Below are 26,631 nucleotides of genomic sequence, written 5' to 3' on the forward strand. Positions count from 1 at the left end.
TTTTGTCACTCAAAAAATTTATCAAATAGTCAAATTTAAATTCAACCAAACAGAAACTTAGGATAAAATTACATGATACTTGAATTAAAAAATAAGGTGACAAAGAAATAACATTCAATTAATTTTGGTTGACAATTGAAAACATTTATTTTGAATGTGGGATGAGGGATGGAAATGAGGAAAAGAATTAGTGTATATATATATATATACTACACACACAACATAAACACCACCTATTTTTGAGGAGGGGGTATCCACTCTACTTCAAGATATATGATCCCAGACTCTACATTCTGCAGCTGAAGTGATACCTCTTGTTTTATCTTCCCATCAACTATATTTACTGTGCTATCTTCTAGCAGTGCATTGTCATGTGATTTCAGCCATTTTCCTATCTGCATATCCCCGAACATTGAAGCTTCTCCGTACGCCAATGCTGACGTCAGCATCGGCTGAATGTCAATTTCCGCTTCCCCCATTATGTCATCAGCAGAGAACGTGTCGTAATCGAAAACTTGCTGCACGTAAAGGAAAGGAGCCGATAAGACATTTGAATCAATTAAGTATTTTGGGACAGGATTCAAATAAAGAAAATGACAAAGAGCTACGAGTTACCAATTTAACGGGTCCACAATCCTGACGGACGGAAAGAATTAGCTCCTCATTCCAAATTGGATTCAAGTTGCTCTTTTGTACAGTTGTTTGAGCCTTCTAATAACGGTAAAAGCCAATTCCAGCCAGAAAAGGAAGAGAGACACCATGAGCAAACAAACAAACAAAAAGCATCATGGTTATATTTTGCAACTAACCCAAGCTGTTTATATACCAAGTTGTATCATAGAGTGTTAGGGATTGTTTACTGATGAGCATTTACTGCCTCTTACTGGGTAACTAAACACTTGTTGCCCCTTACAGGTAAATAAACACTTATTACCTTTTAGACATGCTTACCCGATAACTAAATAATTATTGCAACTTACCGGGTAAGAGATGCTTACGCGGTTAGAGATGATGGTCTTTTACCAACACTCTTAGTGGCCGTATACCAATACAAAAGATAAGTGCTTACCGGGTAAGAGTCACCACCCTCAGCACTTATCTTTATGGTTAAGGGACGATTTGCCAAACGCTTACGGGTGTCACTTACCTTGGATGAGCAGGGGCGAACCTATTAAGGGTTGAGGCAGGTCTCGTGCACCCGCTCACTCGATTATTGCAAGAGAAAAAAATTGAGACGTGATAAGGGTGCACCCGCTTAGTTATGAGGGTGCCCTTAAATGATTGGAAACCAAATTTATAACAAGAATCCGAAGTTCACGAGATGGTTGTTGTTAAATCAGATATAGGTTGCGGTTCCATGAGGTCACAGGTTCGAGGTTAACTTGTAGTAACAGTTTAATTTTTTCTCTTTTAACTGGTTCATATTATGAAATTTTAAAAACTAGAAGGGTATTCTGAAATATTTTGATACTGAAGGGAGCAAACCGAAATTTTTAGTAAAACTTACTTTGTTCCCACTTATGTTCTTCAATCACCACCCATGAGGAAGCGTTCATCCTTTCCTTTGATTCGTATTTTTCAAACATATATCTGTTACAGTTTACTTATTTGTCCTAAATTGCTTTAATTTTATTATTGATTTGCCTTATTAATCCTAAATTATAGGGTTGCTCTAAATTAAATTTATTTCATTATTGATTAGTCCTAAATTGTACATTTGTTCTAAATCTAAATTGCACTAAATCTGTCTAGTCAATTTTCATTTGCTCAAAGCCTAGCACTGATTTTAATTTGGTTAGTTATTTTTAAATTGTAAAACATCATATTTAATACTAGAAGTTTTACATGCATAATGAAACAAAATTATAAATAGAGAAAAAGAAAGATAAGGACAACCAAATCAAATTCTAAAATTAGAAAATTTTACGAAATCAACCGAAAAACCGAAAAAGTCCCTTGATAGAATTCGGCTAAAAACATGTCCGGAAAAAGACATAGCCTTGCGTTTTGGCCAAAATGTCAAAGTCGATCTCATTTGGAAGAATGTATTTTATTCCCCAAATTGTTGATTAACTTTGAACCGGGTCAAATCGCATTGACTTCCCTCCGTCAACCACGACTTTACGACTTTAAATGTGCACCCGCTCAAAATAAATCTTGGGACCGCCACTGTGGGTGAGCATGGCAAGGACCAAGAACCTTACCCGGTAAGAGGCATAGCAAGGATCGAGAATCTTACCCCCATAAGTGAGGGAGAAGACTTACCCGGTTGGCGCTTACCGGTTAAGAGACGCTTACCAACAATCCATTTTAATGGCCAAAAATGTTACCCAATAAGGTAAGTGAGGGTCATGACTCTTGCTGGTAAAAGTTTGGTGAACGGCCCCTAAGATTTTCGGCTTCAAAATAACATAGTATAAGTGTCTCTAACCCAGTAAGCGCACCGCCTTCACTTAGCGGGTGAGATTCTTGGTTAGCAATATGGCACAGTAAGATGATTGGTAAAGTACATCTCTTACCTGGTAAGAGGCAATAAGTGTTTAGTAAACAGTCCCTAACTTTGTCATTTTGCTGGGTGGTGACTCTTATCCGGTAAGTGAGGGTGGTGACTCTTACCCGGTAAGCGCTTACCCACTTTGTGTTGGTAAACTGCCCCTTAGTTAGCAAACTTGTATTTCAGAGAGTGGTTAACAATTATCATAATTTACTAATGTATGGAATGTGGAACTTCCCTTGTCTGTAAAGTTGCTACTGGGGTCCGATAACAGAAGTAGATACAAAGAGACTGACCTGCTCGCCTAGCGTAAGAACAACATAAGGATCACTTGATAGCATATCTCGGACAGCAAGATTTGCACCTTGAAGTATAGTGATCTTCAGCATTCCAATAGCTCCTTCCATTCCTTCCTGTGATCATTTTCCGATCAGCTGAACAAAATTAATTTGTCCTGCTGATTATATCGTTTATCTCTAATAAACTTCAAAAAAGTGTTGTGCACTTACAGGCATCTGTATCGAACTTGTAGCTGGTAAACTATTAGCCCTTTCACTTGTGTTCCTTTTAGCATTAGTTGATGAGATCTTCAAACTTGGTTTCAGGAAGTCTTGAAGCTCATATTTGGACCTAAATGACATATATACAGCCATATACCAAAATCTTCAGGCACATAAGTTCATATTTTTAACATGAAAAATTCTGTTTAAGTTACTCCAACTATCGTGTTTCTAAAGTAGAGAGTCAAAATCTCTAAAAATAATAAATTCAACTCTAGCAGTTTCTCTATTTTGAGATTCCAACATTAATTATATTATTAATATATCCAATGCAATTAATACCCCAACAAACAACTTTTAAACGAACTTTCAAACAATCAACACTTGCTTTGGGCAAACAATTAAAGAATATTCCTCAACATTAAATTGTAGCATGTTCGGAGATTTTTATCTTCTCTCTTGTTTTTATATTCTAGAGAATCTGTTGGAGCAAAAAATCTTCAAAATCCCTGTTTTCTCTATTTTAGAAAATTTGTTGGAGATGCTCTAAGCGTCCAAGAGAATGGGGATTAAATCATGTGACAAAAATGTACGTGGTGATCAATATTTCATTAAAGGCAGTTATGAAAGAGAAAATTGTTGATTCCCATCAAATTTTCCCTTCATAATCAATCATATCATAACGCAGTTGGGGGCTATGGAAATTACTATGAGGGTGGGTTCCATTGGGAACCTCAAATTCATTGAGTACCCGGGGAACCAACATAACACTGAATATTATTCATCATGAATATCATATTGCATTTTTGTTATGTATAGTTTAATGAATATCATGTATTTTTATCATTAATATCATGTATTTGGTTATGAATAATTTTCTTCATGAATATTATCACGAATTCGTCATGAATAATTTTCATTATTGAGTGTTATTCATCATGTATAACTGGTTCCCCAGGTTCTGAATGAATTTGAGGTTCTCATTTGAACCTACCTCTATATCTACTATAGTGCATTATTTGGATGCCTTTGCATACAAAGTTACCTGATAAACTTTGCACGTTGCTCATGACTAGCATCTGGCCCAGGCTTAGTAACTCCTTCAGGAAAATGACCCTCATAGATTGAATTTGCAGAACTATTTCCTCCAACTTCAACCATGGCATCAATTTCCTCATCAGTCCATTCATCTAATGTCACGGATAAAACCTGTACCAATTTAGTTTACAATCCATCAGCTGGTCATAATCATTAAGAGTAAAATATACCTGAAAAATCTCAATTTAGTTAACTCAAAGGACCAAACATCCGACCAATTCATTTTATGATCCATCAACAAGTCAAAATCATTAAGAGCAAAAAATATTGGAAAAATCTCAATTTGGTTAACTCAAGGGACCAAAAATGTTATGTGAAACACAAAATAAGGACTGTACTTAATGTGTTTAAAGGTCCAAAACCAAAACGGAGGCATAACACATGGACCAACGGCTTAATTCACTAAAAACATGTATGCAGGTCATATGCAAAATGGATTTGGACACACTCTATTGATTACGAGTACCCATTGGTGTTCAATGTTTCTACATGTCACCAATACTAGTCTCAAACTTGTGAATTGGGTTCAAAAATCAGAATTATAGGGGATTTAGCCTCTAAATTTTTCCCCAAGACCTTTCCTTCCAAAATCTGTACTGCAATGACAAATGCAATACTGGGATTAAGAAGTTACCAGAGGACCAAAATGTAAACTTTGTTTTCGTAACCACTAGTCTAATGTCATTTTGCCCATGAATTTCTTTAATATTTTTGGTAGATGGATGTGCACATCCATGGGGAAGGGAGGATTTCTAGAGAGAGTATCAAAAAACCACCTACCTTTGAAATACTTGGATCTAGAGTTCTGTGAACGCCACAGCATTTCAAGCATACAAACACTCCAAGAGGGGGTGACCTGAGATTCAAAATCAAAAAGATTTTATACTGCGATAAAGGATTAGGTATATCAATGGAAAGTTATTTACCAATAAGCACACGAATGAAAAGATAGATTCAGCTAAATCCTTGTATGAATTTCATCATCTTTCACATTTTACATGTAATATATCCATTGTGAAACATATTTATGTACTCAGTCTGTTGAAAAGAAGTGAACACAAGTCAAAACTATGTTCTGCAGGAAATGAAATCCACTTTTCAAACAGCATGATCTTACAACATTTATTGTAGGTTTTTCATCCTTTGAGTTGAGCAATGAAGATTCTCTTTAAAATTCTAGGGTGTTTCAGAAAGTCCTATTCATTTATCATCCATTGAAAAGATGTTACATCAACAATGACTCTTATATACTGGCTGGAGTGGGCTAGAGTTCAGTTGGAATCCCCCAAGAGAACATGATGACAAGAACCAAGTCTTTGATTTTCTGGACATATATGGCATCCCTTATATCAAAACCAAGTCCTTAAGAGTGTTCCAAGTGACTCTATCTCAACCAGTGCTACTTATTTTTATCTTTTCTAGCGTGCCCTGTCCCTAGTGATATAAAATCTATTTTCATTCAAAAGAGTTGTTAGGTCATCCAACGCTCCCTTCTAGTGCTATGCTTTGCAAACTAGTCTATGTCACTTTTTCAAACCTTAATTCTATTAATATCTATGATCCCCTTATCCAATTTATAAACATACTTTTAACCTTCCTAGTTTCTAGTGATGTACCAAGTGTTTGGCCCCATTTATTGACAGTTTCTTTTCGGAATTATGCCTTTTGGTTTCAGGCAGTCTGTTATCAAACAACTGTAAGTGCAATGCAAAGTGGTTGAAACTATGGACCTCAGACTTGATTTAATGGCTTCTTAACCCAGTGTTTTCATTGCTCCTCCATTTATACAAGTTTTTATAGCATTCATCTCTTATCCTAATTACCTTTTCTCTGTCTTCACTTCACTACCATTTACTCATGGTTTGGTTGTCATTGACCTACTATCTTCAAGCAACAGTTTTCAACGACACCAAAAGCTCTTCCTTTGATGCTAACAAAACAAGGCACTCATTCAGGCCTTGTATTTGGCCATGTACGTAAACATAGAATCCAATGAGGGACCAACAAGAAAAACGACATGCAACCTAATTTGATATGAGAACCCCGCGATCTTTCCACAACCCTACTCACTGCAGGCTCTAAGTTTGTAGTGACCCTCGTCAAACTACAAAAAACCGCTTAGTTCAAAAGACTTGAGATACATCAAATCCAAATAATGGCATCCTAATAATGAGCGTAAAGAGAATACATGATTTCACTGACTATACTCTCACACTACGAACGGTCCAGTCGTGTAAGAGTCCATTAAAGGAGGTCTAGACCTGTCAGAACCTTTCTGGCTTATAGTAACAACTTACCATTTGGAACCATAGCTGAGTCTACAGGTTTGTCACCCAAGAACATACACCCCGATAGTAAATTTAGTACATACTTGCTTAATAATTGAATACCCTATGGGGATTTCCGGATTGGGCAATGCAATCCCAAATTTATCAATACACCCATGATTGGTAACTTAAAATACATAGACATAAATAAATGTATATATACACACATATTGAATGGCAATAGGTTAGACAGTGAAAATGGCACTAAGCGGTGTAGGTAGGTGCTGAGGTTGTGTTTGCGGGCTATATAGTAGGTGGTTCAGTAGTGCTACAAGATCAACAAGAGGTGTAGGTGGATGTTTAGGTTGTGTATTAGATTGTCTAATAGGTGGTTCAGAAGAGGAGAAGGTGGAGCCAGAGATTCTTGTGTTCTCCAATACTTGGTGCTAGTTTTTCAGAGTACTCCAAAGGCTCATAAGTTAAGCTGTTAATTGCTGTGCTATAGCGGAAAATAGTGGTGCTATAGCGGTCAGTGGTACTAGTGGAAATAGCTGTTCCACTAATAATGGTGCTAACCACCGCGATTTTGATTCACAATAGCAGTGTGAAAACCACAATTAGGGGTTGGGCTTTCAGTTGGCTTTTTAAGGGTTTAGAGAAGTTGATTAAGGTATTACGAGCTAGGGGGCTGAATTTTGAAATATCAATGTGTAAACTCGCTATTCCTCTCTCATCTCTTCTATTCCAGCATTGTACATCGTCTTCTACATCTTCTCTTCACAACAAAAACATCGTCTTCCAACATTTTTTGCTCGTGATCTCTTCTATTCACGTTCTTCTGTTCATCTTCAATATATATAATATGTTACGTTTACATACACACATTTATATATAATCGTAATTATTACATGAACTGCTATTTGTGAACCACTATAGCACTGCTATACCATCTTGATAACCGTTATCTCAAATCACAGTCCTAACCGCTATTTCAAATTTTGATCACTCTAGCAACATAGCTCACAAGAATCAAAGAATCAGGGAAAGGGAAGATTGTTGGGAAACTAAAACTAAGAAAGGTAATATCTACATAATTCAAGTACCTCTAGGAGTTAGGATTATAACAGCTATAGCCTTTTTGAACATGAGATTACCATAATGCCCATGGATTTTATCATATACTTGCTAAATTAATTTCAAGATGTAAGGCCCCATTTTCTCCTGAATACTTGGGTTCAAATACCCGTACAAAGATGCTATAAACAATATGGGATCTAGCTTGATTCCATATGGATGCATGTCATGGGGCATAACACACAGCCAAACATGTTTGGCAAGACGTAGAGCAACTGGGTAGATGGGTATACAACAAACAACAAAAATTTCCAATTGACAATGGAGTAAAAATTTCCAACCAAACATCTCTCCGAAATCCATGTAAAGCATTGGTATAAAGTAAAATTGTGCAGCTACATCAGGCACATGGTTCTACCATTCAACAATATCATTCTACTAGGGTGTATAAGCACAAGAGGATTCATGCAATATTCCATAAATAAACTTATTATATTTAGTGGTAAAATATTCTTCCATTCATTATGCAAGGGTGTAAAATATAAACCTCAAAAATTAAGTTTTGGCATAAGTACGAAAGTCACAAAAAGATATTAAATAATCACTTCTAGATTTCAATAAACAAACCTAAGTGGTTCTTTCATCCAACAAAAAATGGAAGGTTATTCAAAAACCATCAAATAGACTCTAGAACAAGGTCCCCTAACATCGGAATGAACTAAATGAAATATAGAGTTGACTACCTAGTCTAAGAGGATAAGCAAATGGGCACTTTTTCCTAACTAAGACTTCTCATGGTCGAAATCCAAAATAGACAGCTACGAATCTTAGTTTTCAAGGACAAACAATGAAGGGTGTCTAGATCAAGAATGAGCATTCTTGATGCTTTTTATCTCACAGATTCCCCAAAGGTCTTTGCTAAATGTTTATCTGTACTGTCTCCAACACTTGAATATGATAGTTGGTTAGGAAAAAGGTTACAAAAAATTTAAATTATGTGTAGTTTAGATAATTGGAAGAAAACAAGAAGGAAAAGTTGATCACAAAAACATATGTTAAGGTCATATGGGGGAACCAACCCTTTTACTAGGATGTTGAGAAGCATGAGCAAGTTGGAGCGAGTCCAACAGGAAGGGAATGAAAAAAGGCCCTTAAAACTTTGGATGACCATCCAGAAGCTTTAAGATCAGACACCCAAGTTGATGATAAGTATGCAATAAAAATAGTAAGTATACCTCATAATGTTGAACTAGTACTAAGAGTGGAAGGAACCTTTCTCATGATAGATTCTTAATTCCAGACATCTCCTGTATAATAGAGCCCCTTCGGCTGTAGGAAATAAGTGGTGGCTGGGGTAGACGTTCTTCTTTACATGGTTAGGATAATTCCACTACCCATAGCCAAAACCTTGTACAAGGACAGTGGATCTTTTTATCTAAAACAGATGCAGAAGATAAGGAGGTGTCCTTTTGAGGCAGCAAGAGCAGAAATGTCGATGGTAGATCCTATGATTCGTGTGTAATATACATTTACTGCAACAAGTGATAGTAGAAGGTAGGAATGAGATGGCTACATGGCTTACAACAATGAGGCACCGATGAAGCATACTTAGGAAAGAGAACTACAAACGTGAGGAGAGCCAGTTGCTTATGCTTACACTGTTGTTATATAACCACAGCGGTGCTATTGAGAAAAAATGTCTATAGATTATTGTACAATTTCTTGAAATGTGTTTCAAACTAAAAAGTGTCCTTGTTCACATTTAGAGTACACATAATGGGCAGAAACTCCCAGGGCTTCAACAAGGATACACAATTCAACTCTATAAACATAAAATGTCATTGAATAGAACTCAATTATCATTGGCATCCCACTCTTTAGTCATTGGTGACCAAGGTCATCTATGAGATAATGATTTTTATCACTCCTTGGACACTATCAGTGACCAATCCTTTGTAGATTTTATTATGTTGCTGAGGTGGTTAGTTGCGACTGGGGCTAGAGAAATGTGGTGGAGGGGGGGTTACAGCAATTGTGGCTTAGTAACATTGGTCACGAGAGGTGAGGGATTTGATGTGATAGGGTGGTTGCGATGGTGAGGAGAGGTAGCAGCTACAACAAGGGGAGTTGAGGTAATGGTGACGACAGTGGTTGGGGTTTTTCCTCTCTTTCTAAATTATGTAGCAGATACAGATTTGGCTATGGTTTGTACCAAATCCTTGCTATCATACCATGAAAAAATTTCTTTTTGTTGATGACTTAGACGACGACAAACTAATATGGTGAAAATAACGAGATAAATGTTAGAGCTAAAAATTATCATAGTCAAACTTTTTCTTTAACCATCCTTTTTTGTGGAAGGCAATAATTTTATTACTGGGAAGAGAAACAAAAATTACAAAACAGAACAAAGCGGCCAAATTCTGTGGAAAGAACGCCAAGAAAGACCAAACAACCCACAAGAAAAGACAAAGGCCCAAGAAAAAACAATAGGACACAACGAAAGGGAAGACCATCTTAGTAATCTAACTTCGACACCTGTCCTTGAGAATCTTCATATCTATGACAATTTACCTTGGATGCAGTTCCTAAATTGGTACTATCAATGCCCTCCAAAAACTCCACCTCAAGTATGTCAAAGGAGGAAATATCACACTACTTCAGTCCCCAACTCCATGTTACATGTACCAAAAATTTGATAATTGAGAACCTATTTCAAACATTTTTACCCTCATGCTTCAAACCTCCTAGATTTTGACATGGGCACCACTACAATTGATTTCATAACCAATAAAAATACAAATGCATGTGTTGAGATATTCTATTCTAAACATCTTTCTTTTTTTATCCTCCCTTCTAGCAGTTATGGCTTCGCTTAAGCCATAGATGGTTTTCACACACCTTGGAAATTTAGGATGTCTATGATGCCCTTGCCATCGTGGGTGAAAAAACTATATGCAAGAAGTGTTTGTCAGACCAAAAAGTCATTGTACTAGCAATACTCGAGTTACTGGTAGAGCTCAACCTCTCAGGAGGTCAAGGATTCAAACCTCACTAAAGATGATTGTGAGTGAGTATTTGCCATATATAAATATTAAATCCTTCAAAAAAGTGTTTGCCTGCCCTGCAAATAACCGAACACGAGATCCGCTTGATGTTTTCAAGGGGAAGGACCCCGTAGGCTACAAGTACGTGTACATGCAACCAAATCTGAAGGGTACACTTGCTCAATTAAAGGTTCGATTGATAGTTAAAGGATCTCAAACATATGTTAGATTATGACGAGACCTTTAGTCCAATGGTGAATATTGCTCCCCTTGTTATTTCATCGTTGGTCTTTATATCAATTTATATCAAAAAGATGTATTTCCTAATATAGTTAATGAGGAAAAGGTTTTCATAGACCAACCTCTAAGGTTTGTTCAAGAGGAGTCAGCAAAAACCTATTGGTTATGGATATCTTCAGGCCTCAAGAAAGCTCCAAGGTTCTAGATCTCTAGTTCTCTTGTTTATCTCATGCACTAGAGAGGTTTGGATTGAAATAGAGTTCTTATGATCGGTTGGTACTTCTCAAAAATAAGGGAAATTGCTTAGTTTGTATGTAATGTTGATAACAATGTTACATTGCAGATGACTAAGACCAAATTGATGCTCTAATTTTCAACATCCAAAGAAATTTCACACCAATGTCTAACATGGTTTCAAGACATTAAGGCTGTGTTTGGTGCATGGGACAGGACAGGACAAAACTCACTGTGCCAAGTTTGGCACAACATGGATAGGGAGATTCGTGCTCCTCCCCGAGAAGCACTCTCTGTTATGTTCTCTCTCTCTCCCCCTTTCTGGGTGGGGGAGAGAACCGTTCACTAGCCTTCGGACAAGGACCGGGTGGGACAAAAAAAGGCCTTTTTGTTCCACCAAAATAGGTGGAACAAGATCGGACAAGAATGAGACAGAAACTAAAATATTACTAATCCACCCTCATTTTATATAATCTTAAAATGATATTCATTTTAACGGTCACTACCGCTCATTGCCGCAGCCACCACCTACACCATAACCACCACCACCGCCATCGGCTACCACTACCACCACCTCTACCTATCAAGACATCGGCCAAAACTACTTGCTCCACCATTGTCGGCAGCCACCATATTAGACAATTAAGTGTGATATATATAATTATATCAGAGGGTCTAGAGTGTAAATGTATCTCTTTTATATATATATATATGTATATATATATATATATCCCTGATTGTAACCGTGATTTACATGTACAATACACAAATTACCAAGTTTATCTTGATATCAAAGCCGGCCCTAGACACCCTACAGCTGCTGCCCTACAGCTGCCGACCACCCTCTGCCATCACAAGGCAACCCTAAAGCTACCGCACCCGTCTTCTATCCTACGGCTGCCGCACCTTCTGCCGACCACCCTCCGCCATCACAAGGCAACCCTAAAACTACCGCACCTGTCTTCTACCCTACGGCTGTTGCACCTTCTGTCCAATGACAACTGTTGCATCTTTCACTCCAACCGAGAAAACCACCCATAACTCCCACAAGTTTGGTTTCACTTTATCACCAAACAACTATGGCTATTGGAAGGCAATGGTTCAACCGTTCCTTGTTACAAACAACTTGTTCGGCTATGTTGATGGCACCATTCCTTGTCCAGTGATGACTATCTCATCATCATCATCATCTAGAAAAGATGCCGACGGCATCACAGTGCCGCCACCACAACCGAATCCTAACTTCACAGCATGCGTTTCCAATGATGCACACGTACGGATGTTGATTATTTCTACAATCTCTGAGGCGTCGTTCCAACACGTTCAAGGACTTACCTCCCTTGATCTTTGGTTGTCTCTTGAACGTGCTTACGCTCCTCACATCATCTAAGGAATACACCCTAAAAACTCAGCTTCTTAATCTAGAGATGAAGCCTGCTGAAACCTCCTCCGCATACCTGACTAGGGCTCAGGAATATGTTGATGCTCTCGCCAATATAGGCGAACCAATGAAAGAAAAAGATTTGGTGATGCTGGTTATCTCGGGTCTAAAAGAAGAATAAAAGAAGAATACAACGGGCTGAAGTCAACACTCCTTGGTCTCCAATTCCCAACTGCCTTTGCAGAACTTCATGGCCTACTATCAGACAATGAATACATGATCAAGAAATCTGCAACTGACATCTCTCTGCCTCAAGCATTCACGATTGTCATGAACAACCGCAACTTAGCGGTTCCTGGTGCCACCTCGTCTACTTCTCAACCGGATCAACTTCAAGCTATTCAACAGCTTCTGTCACAACTTGGTCTTCAAGTTCAGCTTGTTAATGCACAACCTGCACAAGCCTTTTACACCAACAGATCTGAGAATAACCATGGTCATGGACGTGATTCTAGACGCGGACGAGGAAATTACAACAGTAGAAGTCAAGGAGGAGGTAACCGTAATCAATTTAGTTGGGCTTCTAATCAAAACACTATTTTTGGCACATGCAACAGATGTGGGATTGGTCATATCCCGTCTCATTGCCCCAATCGCGACCCTGCTCCTATGAGGACGAGACAACCACCTTCTGCCAACTTTACAGATTACCCATCACAAACTTGGCTTCCGGATACCGGCTCTACCCATCATGTTGCACCGGACCTATCTAGCTTCGATAACTCTTACAACGATGAGGGCAACCTTCACGTTGGCAATGGTAAGGGTTTACCTATTCTACACATTGGTTCCTTACAACTTCATTCACCAAACAAAACCTTTTCCCTTAAAGACATACTACACGTACCTGACATAAAACAAAACTTACATTCTGTTCAAAAATTATGTTTTAATAACCATGTGTACTTTGAATTTCACTCTACTTTCTTTGCTGTGAAGGACAAGTTCACACACACTATCCTCCTCACGAGTCCAAGTAATGGTGGTCTCTACTCCTTCCGTCATCCTCAGCCTCAACCTGTTCAGAAAATGTCGTTTTCTACCGCACGTGCCTCTTCCACCACATGGCACCAAAGACTTGGACATCCACATCCACAACTTTTGAAGTCCATATTGTCTAAATATCATTTACCTTTACAAAATAAGTGTGCTAGTACTTCTTGTGATTTATGTTCTGTTGGCAAATCGTCTAAACTTCATTTGTTACCATCTACTTATAAGAGTTCACACATTTTGGATTTAGTTTTATGTGATGTATGGGGCCCCGCTCATGTTCCTTCTTTTGATGGTCACAATTATTTTCTGCTATGTGTTGACCATTACTCCAGATTTATATGGATTTTTCCATTAAAACTAAAGTCTGATGTTTATGCCACTTTTAAACAATTCCTTGCGATGGTTGAAAGGCATTTTCAAACCAAACTGAAATCTGTCCAAACCGACTGGGGAGGCGAGATTCGGAGTCTCTCCCAATTCTTCTCTCCTCTCGGCATCACCCATCGCCTCTCATGTCCACATACAAGCGAACAAAATGGCTTTGTTGAACGACGACATCGACATGTTGTTGAAACCGGTCTTACTTTACTTGCTCAATCCCATGTTCCACAACGGTTTTGGCATTTTGCTTTTGACACTGTAGTCTATCTTATTAATCGAATGCCATCCAGAACCAACTCAAATACCTCACCCTTTGAACATGTGTTTCAAGCACAAACCCGATTTTTCCTTTCTTCGGGTTTTTGGATGTTAATGCTACCCTCATCTCCGTCCATACAATAAACACAAAATGGACTTCCGCTCTAGACCTTGTGTGTTCCTTGGTTACAACACCGCTCATCATGGCTATCGGTGTTACGACCCATAGTCTGATCATCTTTACGTGGCCCGTCATATTCGATTTAATGAACAATCCTTTCCTTTCCTTTCCTTTCCAAACATCTCCTACAACCACTCCAAATCCTTATGTCTCCACCTATCCCAAATCTGACCTCCCACCAAAACCGACACCCTCAACAGCACCTACTCTGCAATCTGTCCCACAAGAAACAACACCTACCACCACCCCTCCTAATGACCACCCCACGGTCCAACCACCCCTTATTCACACCTATCACCACCGTTCCAAAGTCACCAAACCACCACCTCAGTCTACCCCTAACCCCCTCCTCTACCACCGAACAACCCACCCATACTCACCACCCAACCTACACCCCAATCCCAAACAAACCAAACCTTACAATGCCTCCTCATACCATACCCATCATCCTTCCCTTGACACCGAACCGACCACCTTTGCTATTGCTAGCAGGTACCCTCAGTGGCATACTGCCATGGCTGACGAGTATTCGGCGCTGATGCGGAATGGTACTTGGACATTAGTACCACGCGTTCCAAATTCCAACGTAGTTGATTGCAAGTGGGTATACAAATTAATAAGGTACCAAACAGGGGAAATAAAAGTTACAAGGCACGACTAGTAGCCAAAGGGTTTCGGTAGCAACCAAGCATTGATTATCAGGAGACATTAGTCACTAGTCTAATCGACCACCATACATGTTGTTCTATCTCTGGCAGCAACACAGAAATGGTCCCTAAGACAACTTGATGTGCAAAATGTCTTCCTACATGGTGATCTCAAAGAGACAGTTTATTTGCAACAGCCACCTGGATTCGTTACCCGAACAAACCCGATCATGTTTGCCTACTTCACAAATCCTTATATGGATTAAAGCAGGCCCTAGAGTGTGGTTTCATCGACTTTCTACGCTCCTTCATTCTCTTGGCTTTCAAGGCTCCAAAATGGACCCTTCCTTGTTTATTTACTCCCACAGGGGCACCATTTTGTACATGCTAGTCTATGTTGATGACATTCTTTTGACAGGAAACAACTCGGAGGCTATTGACAAAGTGGTACAACGTCTTAGCCAATCCTTTCTTGTTAAGGATATGGGCCGCGTGTCTTATTTTCTCGGTATTGAAGTAGCCGGTCAGGATCATCATATGATTCTATCACAACGGAAATACATCCTTAAACTCTTGCAATGCGAAGCCTGTCTAATGCTAAACCGACTTCATCTCCTATGACCACTTATGCTAATCTTGCTCTTGGAGATAGTGTTACGTTTGCTGAGCCGGCCAAGTACCGCCAAATTGTGGATGACCTTCAGTATGTGACATTGTCTCGTCCGGATATTACTTTCGCGGTCAACAAAGTCTGCCAATTCATGCACTCCACCACTGAAAATCATTGGACGACAGTCAAACGAATTCTTTTATTTGTTACTTGCAGGGCACTGCTGACTATGGTTTACGAATCATGCATGATTCAGGCACAATCCTTCATGCCTACACTGATTCTGCTTACAACTCCCTGACTGGCTTCTCCAATGCTGATCGGCCAGTTTCCCCGGCGACCGTCGATCCACTGGGGGATATGCTATCTAGCTTGGTTCAAACCTAGTATCATGGTCTGCACGAAAACAAAGGACTATCTCTCGGTCATCAACAGAATCTGAATACAAGGCTCTAGCCGATACTGTTGCTAAGCTCACATGGCTCCAAACACTACTGCCCGAACTCCAGGTTCCTGTGAAGTCGGTTCCTACCTTATGGTGTGATAATCTTGGTGTTACGCATCTTTCAGCTAATCCTGTCTTTTATGCCCGTACCAAGCATGTAGAAGTTAACTTTCACTTTGTTCGAGAAATGCTTGCGTAGCGGAAGTTTTCAATTCATTTTATATCTACAGATGATCAAATTGCAAACGTGTTCACCAAGCCACTACCTTCACAACGTTTCTCCTATTACGGTCCAAGCTACAGGTCGCTCCCCGGCCTTAGCTTGCGGGGGAATATTAGACAATTAAGTGTGATATATATATATATATAATTATATTAGAGAGTCTAGAATGTAAATGTATCTCTTATATATATCCCTGATTCTAATCGTGATTTACATATACAATACACAAATTACCAAGTTTATCTCAACACCACCATTGTCCGCTATTTTTACATCCTCCACAGTCACCGTTGGCCACTAGCCACCACCTCCTTTACCTCAACTACCATTGTCGCTACAACAACCTCCACTATGCCTCTTTGCCATGATCTTTACATCCTCCATAGTCACTGTTGTTCGCCACCACCACCATCGGCTACTGTTACCACTGCATACCAACACATCTACATCCACGACATCAGCCACAACTACCTCCTCCACCACTGTTGACCCACTACCACCATTGCTCACCATTATCACATCCTCCACATTCATCATCGTCCACCGGTCACCACCGCCTCTACCCCACCACCATTGTTGCTACAACAACCTCCACCGCGCCTCTGCCAGTTCATAAAGATCTTCCAAACCGAATAAAACATAGTTTTTCCTTTGTACGAACCATCTTTTTTCGAGCTTGTGTCAATATATCAGATGGTCCATCTAAATTTGGTACTACTATATATTTATATATTTAGGTATATGAAAATTGTGCAAAAATGTTTATAAATTAAATTATTTAAATATTTACCTGATTTGTGTCATTTATAACTATTATATAATATAAAATCATCGAACAATTTTTAGCGGCAACTTGTCTGGTCTTGTCCTATCCAGCCTTAGTCGTACCAAACACCAGGCATACAACTTGTCCTGTCCTGTCCAGTCCAGTCGAATCATGTCTGCATACCAAACGCTAACTTAAGGTGGTGAGATTACGAAAAAGGAACATTTTTGTGTCAAACAAACAACGTTCTTGGCACTTTAGCCGATGTTGTAAACTCACCTATGATTCTGAACACTAAGTTTTACCCGGAAGATGGGAAGCTCCATAATAGTATAGGTGAGACTAGTTGGGAAACTTATTTTACTCGGAAGACGGGAAGCTCCATAATAGTAAAAGTGAGACTAGTTGGGAAACTTAACTATCTCAGAGTCACAAAGAACAAAAAAGCTCTCAAAAGGTGATCCATATAAATCTAGTTTTACAAAAATAGCATAATGTAGTTTTACACATATTGAGGTATCCAAAAAGTGATCCATATAAATCTATTTGTATCACATAAGACTAAAAAACAAGACGTTTCTTTGTATAGTGTCAGATCAAAATACCAAGCAACGATTCTTATAATCAGTGAATCCTAGGTATTGTCATTTGCTTTGAAGGAGATCTTATATCAAGGAAGACTAAAAAGAATGATAGGGTTCGCATATCTAGTGTCGAGTCAAAATACCAAGCAATGGTTGAGACAACCTAAGTCTGAGGTACAGGGCTATGCTGTTACAACGGTCAAAATACGAATCGCGGTTAGTACTGTGATTTGAAATAGCGGTTATCACAATGGCAAAGCAGTGGCATAGTGGTCCAAAAATAGCGYTTCATATAATTATTAGAATTATATAATGTATATGTATGCATAATACGAATCGCGGTACAGGGCTATGCTGTTACAACGGTCAAAATACGAATCGCGGTTAGTACTGTGATTTGAAATAGCGGTTATCACAATGGCAAAGCAGTGGCATAGTGGTCCAAAAATAGCGKTTCATATAATTATTAGAATTATATAATGTATATGTATGCATAATAACTTAGCATAATCATATATATTCATTAAAAATATAGTTTCAACATCAAAAAATCAACTTAAACAAGTAAGTATCACACAAACAAAATGGGAAAAATGAGTTTGTAACTCGAATTGTGTCGATTGCAGAGTAGAGGACAAGAGGAACACCTATTGGCGAGGCTTATGATCTGGAACACGTTGATTGATGATTCATAACCTAATTTGGCCTAAACTAAAATACTAAATAACTAAAGCCTGCAAAATAAGCCCAAAAACCTACAAAAAAACGAACATTGAATAAGCCCAACGACTATAAGCCCAAAAACCCTCATGCAAATCGCGGTTTTTTCATCACTGCTATACCACCTAGAAATTGTTGTCAAATAGCAACAATTAGAGCTTATTTTTACGGCAACGCGATTTGAGGCTGCAATTTGACCACCACGACTCATCTTGCCACCGCGAACCGCGATACCACTGCTATAGCGGCACGATTAACAGCATAGGTACAGGGTTGAACAGGAACGGGGTAAAAGAAAATATATTGCGCCAACGAGTCTATCATGCACCATTTCTAACGAACAATTCTTTCAGAGACATACTAAGCATATTAAAGTCGACTTACAAAACGCACTTAGCATATTGAAGTTGACTGCCATTATGGTTCCAACAAAATAATCAGTACATGAACCTTCGTATATCATGCAAGTATTGCTATATGCAACACATCAAGTTGGGGATAATTTAAGAAAGCTACTTGGAGGATCAAATAATGATCTTATCTATGACAAGTTGGGTATGTTTATGTTACATTGTCCAACTTGGATAGTAGGGTCACGAATATCTCTTTTTGTGTTTATTTTCATCCTATAGTTTAATCATCCTTTGGACATGATAATCTTTATCTTTCAGTGCAATTAATGTAAGAACTGTTACATTATCGAATTAAGCAAGATTTTAAAAGAGAGCGTATACTTATTTTATTTCAAAGATTCTACAAGCTTCCCGATACTAATTTTTTTATAATAGGACGTAAAAGGTATAGTTGAGTAGCCTCAACCACAATAAAGAAGAGCGACTATAATGTAACATGGAAAACATAAGGTGACCCGTGGAAATACAACTATTTCTTCGCAACTTGGACAACTTCTAACGATGTTTGTCCCGCATATCACTAGATCGATCGGTATCTTTACAAATTTATAAAGCTTTCGTCTCAATTCATACTTAGCCGCGAGCAATCTACGTTTGTGATCTCATATATTTTGCTTCTCCGACATCTTATTGACTTTTCCCCTCATCTTTTTGAAATGAAGACATGGATAGAACAATGTTATAAGTGCACACTCACAGGCTTGCACACCATTAAGCTGTTCACAAGAATTTATGAGCATAGCGTCTATGGTTGTAAACTATATTAACGTAGTAGTGATGCACTGAGGATCATATCTTCATGAACAAATGGGATCTATACGGGTGGAACACGGAAAATAAACATTGAGAAAGTAAGCAAACTAGTAGCAACTATGTTGGTCACTTGGATAAGGTAGTTGTTTATGCAGTATCATTCAACTAGGTTGATGCCATAGGTATGTAAGATTATGTAATCGCTATCAAAAAATTTCCAACTGTCCGTATAACAAAATGATGGTTGAAAGGAGATGCATTGAAGTTCCAAAAGTAATTCTCAGTGTTCAGTATCCATCATAGAGGCACTAGGCATAAGCCTTTTCCAACACCGTATAAAATGCAAAAAAACATATCTACTAAGTTACTATAATAGAAGCATAAGTGATGGGTAACTAGTTGCAAAAATAGACATAAAAGCTCTGAAACAAATAAATTTAAATTGCCATCAATGAGTGAAAGGCGATGTGCATAAAAATTTATTCTTGAGGATAGAACATCCATATAATTTAGGTTGGTAGAACTTACGCCCATTTAGGGTCGGGCGCACCGCAATCAGCACAAGTACGATTATCACTTTGCTGCAGTAGATCTTTTAATTTTTTCTTACCTGCATAATCGAGATGGGTTCCTCAATCTATCATGCCAACAATTAATACAATTGTCATAATCCAACGGCTACATAAAAGCATTTAATTAGTCATATGCAAGACGATTATATAAATATTTTCAAGAGGAAGTGTGATAATAGAGAGTCGGTCCAAATCGACAAAACAGAGAATAAATTGGAACAAATGGTCAAGCACTTATAAGCCATATAATCAAATATTGGAGTGAATTAGTTAGCATAGGTTAAGAGCTAAAGACAAAGGCGTCTAAACATCAATCCGGTATACGACAAAGAGATTAAGAACTAAGGTTATCTTCTTGACTAGATAATTCACAAGAGTTCCAAGAGACATAAAAATGGCATGCACTCATGCTCACTGATGCAGATGAGACATATGATAGGGCACCACAAGAAGTGATATGTTGGGCTCTAGATTAGTAAAATAATTCCTACAATTAGGTGCATAATATTACAGATGCATAAGAACTCACTAATGAGTGTGAAAGCAAGCAACAAAGATATTTTCCTTATTGTTATTGGGTTGAACTAATGAGTGTGAAAGCATGCAATAAAGATGATATATCATGGTGTATCATCTCCATCTAAGGTATACTATTGAAGATGAGACTAGGCTATTTGTTAATGCAATGTTAGTGAAGTGTAATGTTGCAAGGACTATATGAAAGAAGTTGGTGTTAAGGCTCCCATACAGTTTACATATTCTAGAAGAAAGAAGGATTAAGGGTAATCATGTCTTTCGACTTTATTAGTGAGGTACTTTGATTAGTGGGGTGGCACGTTGTTGGGCGTTTTGGTGTTTAGTTGAGAAGTTAGTGGAGGAACGTATAGGGGAGGTAGGGGGTATTAGTGAGAGGTCGGTGTTCATAGGACGATTATCACTTTTCTGTAGAGACAATTTCCAGGAGAGAATCAACCTCTCAAAATTTGATAACCATTCAATACAATCATACGATTTCCAAGTTGGATTTCAAAGTTGGGCATCTTCAAATTAGAATGCGTAAAGAAGATGTTCACAAAAACGGCATTTCGGACTCATAAGGGACCCAAGTTTCTAGTAATGCCCTTCGGACTTACGAATGCCCCGTCTACTTTTCAATCTTTGATGAATGAAGTGTTAAAGCCATATTTGAGGAAATTTGTACTAGTATTCTTTGATGATATACTAGCGTATAGCAAGTCAGTGGAGGAACATTGTGGGCATTTAAGGGTGGTTCTTCAACAGCTGATACACCACTAAGTGTATGCAAATAAAAATAAATGTGAGTTTGGAAGAACGGAGATTGGGTACTTGTGCCATGTTATTTCACACATGGGAGTAGCAATGGATTATTCCAAAGTCGAAGCGATGCTGCAATTGCCATAACCACGAACTATTACGCAATTACAGGGATTTTTGGGACTGACCAAATATTAGAGAAAGTTCATTGCGGGGCATGGAGAGATTACGAGACCCTTGACAGATCTACTTAAAAGACAGAAATTTGGACGAGGTGAAGAAGCAACAGCCACCTTTGAAGTTTTGAAGAGAACTTTAATGTCGGCACCGGAGCTAGCATTGCCTGATTTCACGAAGACGTTTGTGATAGAAATGGATGCTTCAGGTGGAAGATTGGGGGCAGTGCTAGAGCAAAACGAGCGTCCAATAGCGCCCCACAGCCAAGTTTTGGGCACAGGAGCTCGGCAAAAGTCCATTTATGTAAACAATTAATGGCAATTGTGTTTACAATCTTGAAGTGGCATCCGTACTTGTTAGGGAGGAAATTTATCGTATCAATAAAGTTTTAAGTTTTTGTTAGAACGAGTTATTGAACCATAATATCATAAATGGGTTATCAAGTTTCTTGGTTATGAATTTGGCATTGTATACAAGTCGGGGGTGATAAATAGGGCTGCAAATGCGCTGTCACGTAGGGATTTGGAGTGTTCTATGATGTCTGTGATGGGAGGACCTCAATGGAGACGGTGGGAGATCATTAAGAAAGAAGTAAGAAAGGATGTATTGTTGGGAAAAATTAAAGATGATCTGCTATCAGGCACAATAGAGAACAAGGGTTTTTCAGTGTGCTAATAGTTGTGGTGCTATAAAAACCGGCTGGTTCTGTCTCAAACTTCGTCCCTGATGCCAATGACTTTAGAAGAGTTCCATGGTTCATCATTGGGAGAGCATTTGGGGGAAGAACGTACGTTTCAAAGAGTGAGCAGAATTGTTTTGGATTGGAATCAGGAAGGACATCAAGGAGTTTATGAGAAGTTGCACCGTCTGTCAAAAGAACTAGATTTTAGGAGGGTCACCGGTAGGATTATTGCAACCAATTGCCTTACCAATGAGGGTATGGGATGAAGTCATCGTAAATTTTGTAGAGGGTTTGCCGAAGTCTGAAAGGATGGATACCATTCTGGTGACAATAGATAGGTTGAGTAAATGTGCTCATTTTATGCCTTTAAAACATGCACAACAAGTAGCAGCAATGTTTATCAAAGAAGTTGTACGCCTACATGGGATACCTCAATCGATAATTACAGGCAGGGATAGTCTTTTTGAGCCTTTTGCGGAAGGAGTTTTTCAAGTTGCAAGGAACGAAGCTATCTTTGTCTACAGCCTATCATCCTCAATCGAATGGGCAATTTGAAGTTGTGAATCGTTGTTTATAGCAATATTTACGTTGCTTTGTCTCGAAGAAACCAACCACCGGAAGAAGTGGCTGGGATGGTCTGAGTATTGGTATAACATGACGTTTCATAGTTCACTAAATTGTTCTCCCTTTAAGGCTCTATATGGAAGGGAAACTCCAAGCATTTTGAAGTATATAGCAGGAACAGTTGTTGTCCAATCAATGGAAGAGATGCTGTTGGAAAGAGATAACATGTTGGATGAATTAAGAACGCATTTGATTCGTGCTCAGCAAAAGATGAAACTACAAGCGGATACACATAGCAAGGATGACTGATTTGAAGTGGGGGATAAGGTGTTCCTCCAACTAAGGCCTTATCAACAAAGATCATTAAGAGGACAGAGGAACGAAAAGCTTTCCGCCCAATTTTACGGGCCTTTTGAGGTGCTGGAACGTGTTGGGAAGGTGGTGTATCGCTTGAATTTACAACCAAACACTAAAATCCATTCCGTTTTTCATATTTCCCAATTGCAGAGATTATTGGATAGTGCATTTCACCCGACATCATTTGAAAAAATTGAAACCCTTCTTATTGGATGATCATTTCCACCTCAGTTGACTGAAGACCTCAAATTAGTCGATAAACCAAAAGTGGTTTTACAAAGCGGAAGAACAATGCAGGAACTGTTGAAGTTTTGATTAAGTGGTGCCATTTACCACTGTTTGAAGCCTCTTGGGAGGATTTTGACGTGCTTAATGTTCAATTTCCTGACGATCATCTTGAGGACAAGGTGAATGTGTTCGGAGGGGGTATTGTTAGGCTCCCATTCCGTTTACATATTCTAGAAGAAAGAAGGATTAAGGGTAATTATGTGGGGTGGCAGGTCGTTGGGCATTGTGGTGTTTAGTTGAGAAGTTAGTAGAAGAGCGTATAGAGGCGGTAGGGGGCATAAATGAGAGGTCGGTGTTCATAGGACGATTATGACTTTTCTATAGAAACAATTTCTAGGAGAGAATCAACCACTCGGAAGTTAATAACCATTCCATATAATCATACGTTTCCTTACCAATTTCTTTGCAAATTCAAGTTAATCTCATCAGTTGGCTTTAGAAGTTAATGTGCATACGTCATTCACGTCCAAGAATCATGATGGGCGTTGACGTTGTTGCTTTTGTCATTCCAACCTTATTATTACTATGAATTTCACTTTTAAGTTCACCCAACCTAGTCCAAGATAAAAAATTTCTTATTGTTTTGCATATATCTACATTTGTCCCTAGAGGTTATAAACAACAAAAAAATAAAAATAGAAAAAATTGAGTGTAAAATTAACATTGATAACCACAACCCTTCGGCATGCCAGTTTAGGACACTGTTACAAAGGATTTCAAGTAGCTTAAATCCTCTCACTTTCAGCATGATTCCCACCCTAAACTTTAGTAAGGTCTATAAGATCAACCTACCAGCAACATTTTGTCACGTCACATGATACAAGGAGGGTCTAGAATATAAGGTTGTTGAAAATAATATAAGGGTCCATTAGGATTATAAGGTTAAAGACTAAAGAGGACTTTGTAAAATGGTACATATGGAGTGTATGAAAAGACCTGGAGGAGGGGGGTACATCCTATATTGCCCTTAGAGTAAAGAACATCTCACTCTGCATGCCAACACTATTGATATGAGATTGGGAACCAACATAAGATATATGCCTCTAAATATTTAATAATTAATGCCACGATGTGCCTAGCGTCATCTGAAAAATAATCATTATTGGGTCTGTGAGACGGGGTATGAAAAGTGAAACAAGAGGTTCCTTTTCTCCAAAAGAGTGAAAAATCTTGTTGAACCATCTTTCTTTTTAACAAGAAAAAACCTAATAGCTTTTGAGCATTTGACGTTGCCATTAGCATCAAAACATTGATATCTAAGCTACTACAAGTGGTATGTGTTCTAAGCTTGGTGCTGCAAAACAATACATTATGACACCAATTCTATAGAAAGCCTCTCAATATATTTTTTCCACACAATTATACAAGAGAATGGTCTATTCCTTGTTCAAGTGAAATGACTTAAGGCCTTACTCTTTCTATCTCTTTTGGATAGAAAACTTTTGATGTTATATATCATGGAGTGATGGCCATAACATTTTGTAAGCAGAACTATAAACTAAAATGGTATAGACCATGATGGATGAACAATTGCGCCGCGGTGGGAACCGGGAAACCCAAGAGGTCAAAAACCAGGCATTCTATGTAATGCTGTTGTTGGAGCACAATTTCCCTTTGCCTGCATAACTAAGACAAATAGAAAAAAGAAAGAAAGCTAAAGAGAAATTCAATTGGCAAAAGAAAACGGGTGATCCCTAAGTAACATTTGATTCTTTCCCATTGAATCTGTTATGTCACTAACCATGCAACCAGTAAAAATTACATAACCTTGGCAGATAATTCAGGATGAAAAATTGCAGACATAGTACATATAGTATATGTTATGCATATAAGATGATAAAAGAATTTGAACAGAGTATGATCGTACCAGAACTCATTGGTCTGCCTGCAGGCCACAATCATCAACTAGAACTTTCACTCAAAATAGACGGCTCTTTGCTAAATGAAAATTCAAGAAAAAAACAACAAAAAACAATGAAATTGAATTAAGTTTCAGTGTTCATTAACCCAGACAAGAAATAAATTCCCCATTTCATTTTTAGAGCCTAAGCATTACACATTCAAATTCAACCTTTTTCTTCTTTGCATCAATATGAAAATACAAACTTGATCAATTCAAACTTATTCGATGAAACGTATTTCCAATCATTGGAAATTGAAATTAAAAACGTCAAAATAGAACGGTTTTAGGGCAATCACGGATGATGGGTATGGATCATCGAAAAGAATCGAATTGTAACCAATTTAAGGCCAAAGAAACCGCAAACGAAATTGTGATGAACATCCATCAAATAGTATGTAAAACGATCGACAGATCCGAAAGATAATGGTTGAAGTTTCAATTACCTGTTTAATAGACGTTGCATGGAGGGAGGGAGAGATAAAAGGGGTGGAAGAAAGCAAGCTCCTGACGAGAACGATGAGGACGTGGATGTTTGTGACCGAGGGTTGATTGTAAAATGATGGTGTTTCTGCATTTCATAACTTGTTTTTGTATAACTATAAATACGTAATGTTTCTTATTTTAATAAGACATAGAGCGAATTACATGTTTGGTTGTTGGCACATGAGTTTTTTTGCAAAAATAGGGTAGTTTTGAAAAGGATTTGTAGAAATAGGGTAGTTTTAGTTTTATTGATAGAAATAGGGTTGTTTGTGTGAGACCCACTAATTTTAAAAAATCTAATTTTGTAAATTTACAATTTTTACCCTCTAACTTACATTTTCATTTTTATTTATATCCTTTATTTTGTAAAATTTTATATTTAACCCTTATTATATATTATGTATTAATTTATTTAATTAAAATATATATATTAAAATTTACGTATTATTTTAAAATTTACGTAATTTACGTATTATTATCAATTTATATAATTAAATAGATCTCTTRTATACCTTCAGATTAATTAATATCAACATTTAATATGTTAAAATTTGTATATTTTTATCAGGTTATATAATTAAATTAAAAATTTATACAATTGTTATGTTAAAATTTGTATATTTTTATCAGGTTATGTTAAAATTTGTATATTTTTATCTGATTCCTGAACATTGTCACTATTTATGAAAACTAAAAAAAAATGAAAAGAGGAATTGATTCCTGAACATGTACAATTGTCATACAATTGATTTTGATTCCTAAACATCGTCACTATTTATGAAAACTCAAAAAAAGTGAATAAATGAGTTGCCAATCAGTTACTTTTTTGTKTTATAAATTTGTTTGATTATTCACTTTCCATTCATCCTTCTTCAACTATTATATCATTAGAATATCAAATTTCAACCTTCTTTCCTTCATTCATCCAAGGTATGTATTATTTTCTAAATACTTAGCA

The 26,631-nt window shown here is 37.8% G+C and overlaps 1 protein-coding gene across 1 annotated transcript; it reads right to left on the reverse strand.

Annotated features, from left to right (window-relative positions):
* Positions 1-57: 57 nt before the first annotated feature.
* Positions 58-25,764, reverse strand: LOC112526553 (ADP-ribosylation factor GTPase-activating protein AGD12-like). The gene is made up of 9 exons (XM_025136884.1): positions 25,634-25,764; positions 25,155-25,225; positions 19,901-19,982; positions 4,873-4,948; positions 4,040-4,203; positions 3,004-3,124; positions 2,791-2,907; positions 616-711; positions 58-518 (listed from the first exon to the last, which is right to left on the reverse strand). Exons 2-9 carry the CDS (start codon positions 25,162-25,164, stop codon positions 234-236), a joined length of 951 nt encoding a protein of 316 aa, XP_024992652.1. The 5' UTR covers positions 25,165-25,225; positions 25,634-25,764; the 3' UTR covers positions 58-233.
* Between the last annotated feature and the right edge of the window lie 867 nt (positions 25,765-26,631).

Source organism: Cynara cardunculus, assembly GCF_001531365.2.
Source record: "Cynara cardunculus var. scolymus isolate 2C chromosome LG 14, CcrdV1, whole genome shotgun sequence".
NCBI lineage: Eukaryota > Viridiplantae > Streptophyta > Magnoliopsida > Asterales > Asteraceae > Cynara > Cynara cardunculus.